The 5,000-nt window shown below is 52.1% G+C and overlaps 1 protein-coding gene across 1 annotated transcript in view; it reads left to right on the forward strand.

Moving 5' to 3' along the window:
• The window catches only part of LOC133132565 (gamma-aminobutyric acid receptor subunit alpha-3-like), a 133,914-nt gene that overhangs the window by 107,420 nt on the left and 21,494 nt on the right, over positions 1-5,000 (forward strand). Inside the window, exon 8 of the mRNA XM_061248047.1 lies at positions 1-122. This exon is cut by the window's left edge and continues 31 nt beyond it. Within this exon, the coding sequence (XP_061104031.1) occupies positions 1-122 (122 nt within the window). The remainder of the gene's footprint in view (positions 123-5,000) is intronic.

Here is a 5,000-nt window from a genome sequence, read left to right on the forward strand (position 1 = left end):
TTTGAAGAGGAAGATCGGTTATTTTGTGATCCAGACGTATCTGCCGTGCATCATGACGGTGATCCTGTCCCAGGTGTCCTTCTGGCTCAACCGGGAGTCCGTTCCCGCCCGCACCGTCTTCGGTGAGTCTCGGTGTCCGCCTGGCCCGGAACACAGACATCCCGGGAAGCTCCGGGAGTCTCCGGGCGGGAATGCCCTATCTGTTCCCTGATCCCTGCGAGAGGGTCGTATGTCCGGGATCCGATCCGTGGAACCGAAGTTTAGCAACCGGCAGAATTCAGCTGGGAACTGACGAAGCGTCGCAGACTGAGGAACATAATGTGCAGGGGAACTCCCCCCCCCCCCACCCAGTCACACACTGTGCAGGCAACCCCCCCGTCCCCCTTCGAACAGTCTCCCAGAAATATTTTTGTGCAAGGGTGGGGTGTGTGAGTAATCGCTGACTCACCCCAGGAACAGCGGGGACACGGCCTGTAGGATAAAAATGGATGGGGGGGGGTATTGTGCTGATTGTAATGTACATTGCAGTTCCTGGGTTCAGCCTGTGGCCTAGTGGCTAAGGTGCTTGACTGGGACCTGGAAGGTTGGAGCTTCCAGCCCCGGTGTAGATCAGCACAGCTGTTGGGCCCTTGAGCAAGGCCCGTAGGCCCTTAACGCCACACTGCTCCAGGGCCCCCGTCAGTGGCTTTGGGTAAAAGCGTCGCCTAATGGCTGTCGTGCGCGGAGGCGTCCCATCGCTCGATGAGGGGCAGGAGAGCGAGCGGGGGAGCTGGGATCTACGAGCTCTGGTCACGGGGAAGAGGCTGCCGTCGTGGGCCCTGTGTTACGGCCGTCTGGCCCGGGCCAGGGATGGATTCCCCTGTGGGGCCGGTGCGTGGAACGCGGGGTTCACCTGTAACCATCTCGCTCGGTGAAAAACCACTTCATTCACTTTAGATTAGCTGGAGCAAAGTTGGAGCTAAATGAAGTTTGAGAATTGAGGCCGTGTTGCTCTGGGGACAAAGTCGTAAATAGATGCACTGGGTTGTGTCTCACTCTGGATAGAGAAGTAACTGAACAATCAGTGCTGCTGATTGGGGGTCACACCTGACTCCCAGGTAAAGGCAGGGTGGAAACTGCGGTTCTCAGCCCTGTAGGACCGTGATTTGATGATCCCTGCGGCCGCATGATTAAATCCCGCCCAACGTCTGTAGGTTTTAAGGTATTGTTGCCATCACCTACGCAGGATGGCATCTACCTAAATATACGTGGGAATTGCACTCCATAAACGTGCATAAGAGCTGTTTGGAGATCATATAAAAGTGTAGTTACTGTTCATATCCGGCCGAAGTGTGCAGATTTACACGCCTCTTTATGCATGAGAATGCACGTCCGGAATTTACACGGCAGATTTATGGATGTTGAGATAATTCTTTCTCCCCCCAAACATAATTCCGCTTTCTCTGCTCCACAGGTGTATGCTAATCTGAGTATCCGCGGGGAGAGATGGGAGCTGGGTGATTTAAACTCGCACTAACAAAGTTTGTCTCTATCTCCTCTTCGCACAAGGAGCTAAAGTAGGGAGCTGTCACCGTGTGGATTTAGCGCCGGTCGTGATTAAGAGTCCGCACTCTGACTGCACTGGCAGACCGCACTGGAGTTCTCCTGCCCTCCCCTGTGGGGCGTATATCACCCTGTGGGGTGTATATCACCCCGCGGGGCCTATATCTCCTCCGAGGGGTGGACCTGCAGGCCCTGTGTCACACAGGCCAACAGGAGCGCTGTCTCCCGGGGGGGCCGTGTCTCTGAGTACTCACTCTGAGTCAGAAGGGCCGCTCCGTCTGCGGCCAGCGAGGGAATCAGGAGCCCGAATGTGTCCTCCAGCCGGAAGACCCCGTCTCCCCCGACGCCGAGCGAGCGCCAGGGCGGGTCACGCTCTCACGAGCAGGGACGCGTGAGGGAGGGAGGGAGGGAATGCTGAGCAGTGCCAGGGACACAGGGACGCGTGCGGGAGGGAATGCTGAGCAGACACAGGGACGCGTGCGGGAGGGAATGCTGAGCACTGCCAGGGACACAGGGACGCGTGAGGGAGGGAATGCTGAGCACTGCCGCTCCGCCCTGACGCGTGGGCCTGAAAGCCTTCAGTACAGAGCGGGCTGGTGCCTGGCATGGCAGCCAGTCGCCGCTGGTGTGTGTGTGAGTGTGTGTGTGTGTGTGTGTGTGTGTGTGTGTGAGTGTGTGTGTGTGTGTGTGTGTGTGTGTGTGTGAGTGTGTGTGTGTGTGTGTGTGTGTGTGTGTGTGAGTGTGAGTGTGTGTGAGTGTGAGTGTGAGTGTGAGTGTGAGAGTGTGTGAGTGTGTGAGCGTGTGTGTGCGTGTGTGAGCGTGTGAGTGTGTGTGTGTGTGTGTGTGAGTGTGTGTGAGTGTGTGTGTGTGTGTGTGTGTGTGTGTGAGTGTGTGTGTGTGTGTGTGTGTGAGTGTGTGTGAGTGTGTGTGTGTGAGTGTGAGTGTGTGTGAGTGTGAGTGTGAGTGTGAGAGTGTGTGAGTGTGTGAGCGTGTGTGTGCGTGTGTGCGTGTGTGAGCGTGTGAGTGTGTGTGTGTGAGTGTGTGTGAGTGTGTGTGAGTGTGTGTGAGTGTGTGAGTGTGTGTGTGTGTGTGTGAGTGTGTGTGAGTGTGTGTGTGTGTGTGTGTGTGTGTGAGTGTGTGTGAGTGTGTGTGAGTGTGAGTGTGAGTGTGAACGGGTGAGTGAGAGACATCGATGGTACAGCGCTCTGGATTAAGGCGCTATGTAAATGCCGACCGTGTATCATTTACTGCCGTGACGTGTGGATCTGAAAGTGGGACCTCTGAGATATCAGCTTTGTGAATTTGGGTTTTGTTTACACCTCTGAAATGTTTAAAACTTTAAACTGAATTACAAAACATTTATATATATTTTTTAACCCTTGTTTGTTTGGCTTGGGTCAAATGTCTTAAACTTTTAGTTCATTTATAATTTGACCCAGGCTAAGTTTCACAGGTGCTAATAAGCCAACTGAACTCAAGGGTTAAACAGGGGGATGTATCGCGAAGCAGGATTACTGAGTTAGCCGGATAAGTTCACAGAGTAAAACCCAGAACTGCTGTTTTCACTGTGAAGTTATCCAGCTAACGCAGTTATCCAACTAACGCAGTAATCCAGTAATTTACCCCTCCTTACACTCCTGCTGTAAATCATAGTCTAAGTACAATTTCAGTGGAATATATTTTTCTCAATATCCACTTTTCATGGCCCACATTCCCGGGTCGTTGTTCTGGGCGGACGGGGATGAGGCAGCTCAGATCTGGATCAGCCGAGCTTGTGGCTCCTAATTTACTGTGATGTTCCGGTACTGAAGAGTGGATTGGGTGTAATAGAAATAGGCACATACAGTGTACACTATATAAGAGTAATCCCTCTCTCCTCTCTCACAATCTCTCCTCTCCGCAACGACATCTCCATGAGCTGCAGCCGTCGTGTCATAAAGAAAGAATTTATCAACGTCCATTACGGAGAAATGCAGAGCTGTTAACTAAGAGAAGTTTTTATGTTGTTGGAGCGGATTTAGAGTTGCTATAGAGGCTGAATTCTGAGTTTTAAAAAAGTGAGGAAAAGTTTTGGTATCCTTTAAGGACATGATAAATCATACTGCAGTTACTGAGCAGGAGATGTATTTCAGGTGTGTTATAAATGGATTATAACAATAATATATGAATCGTAATAACAGAGGGTCAATGCTTTTCATAATAGAAAGCCTGATAGGGCATCATTTAATATGGGTCATACCCTGTTTGTGGATAGGCCAGTCCTTGACCTTGTAGTCCGTATTGCAGAAGTTCTACTGTATGGTGTACTTCAGAAATGTTTTGGGAACATTTTGGTTCAAGAACCCAGAATCTCAATATTCCGAATAATTCCAGGAGGTGATTGATGTGTAGTATTTCTGCAGTTTGTTTGCTGCAGTCATTACTGATACCAGGAGAAATAGACTCTGCGTTATCATTGTTTTATGTTCTGCCTGTTCTGCGCATTATATTCCATAAATCCTCGGAGCGTGGTGGTAAGCAGAGCCTGACGTACGGACAGAGTGTGCGTCCCTATTCTCCCAGACGGAGCAGGAGTGTGCGTTCCTATTCTCCCAGACGGAGCAGGAGTGTGCGCTCCTATTCTCCCAGACGGAGCAGGAGTGTGCGCTCCTATTCTCCCAGACGGAGCTGGAGTGTGCGTCCCTATTCTCCCAGACGGAGCAGGAGTGTGCGCTCCTATTCTCCCAGACGGAGCAGGAGTGTGCGCTCCTATTCTCCCAGACGGAGCAGGAGTGTGCGTTCCTATTCTCCCAGACGGAGCTGGAGTGTGCGTTCCTATTCTCCCAGACGGAGCAGGAGTGTGCGCTCCTATTCTCCCAGACGGAGCTGGAGTGTGCGTCCCTATTCTCCCAGACGGAGCTGGAGTGTGCGCTCCTATTCTCCCAGACGGAGCAGCAGTGTGCGTCCCTATTCTCCCAGATGGAGCTGGACACTGCGTCTGAAGGCCTGTTCATAGTTCCTCCATCTATGTTCGCTGCCTCCAGCGATTACCTGATGGTCGGTCACAATGACTTTTAGTTTACACTCGGCTGACGGACAATTTAATGTCATCACTACGTGATCATCACTCACGACTACTGCACTGTGAGCCCATCGCTGGGCTCAGTTGTTCTGATCGGCACTTATCGTTAGCGGCGTGTCGGCGACTAGCATCCAGGCCTGGAGCTCGCACATGACTCCACCTCTGTGACACGTTGTTCGTTTGTACAGCGTTCAGAATCAGAGTGGAGATGTCACGGGCTGTTGGCTACAGCGTGGCGAGATCCATCGGTCGATCGTTAATTGAGCCGACTATAACCCGGCCTTTAGGACTCTGGTACTGCTTTCACGCATTGCACTGCTGCCGCACGATTGGCCGAGTACATAATCGCATGAATCAGTAGGTGGACAGGTGCTCCTAATAAAGTGCTCGGCGGGTG

The sequence above is a fragment of the Conger conger genome, chromosome 7, assembly GCF_963514075.1.
Source record: "Conger conger chromosome 7, fConCon1.1, whole genome shotgun sequence".
Taxonomy (NCBI): domain Eukaryota; kingdom Metazoa; phylum Chordata; class Actinopteri; order Anguilliformes; family Congridae; genus Conger; species Conger conger.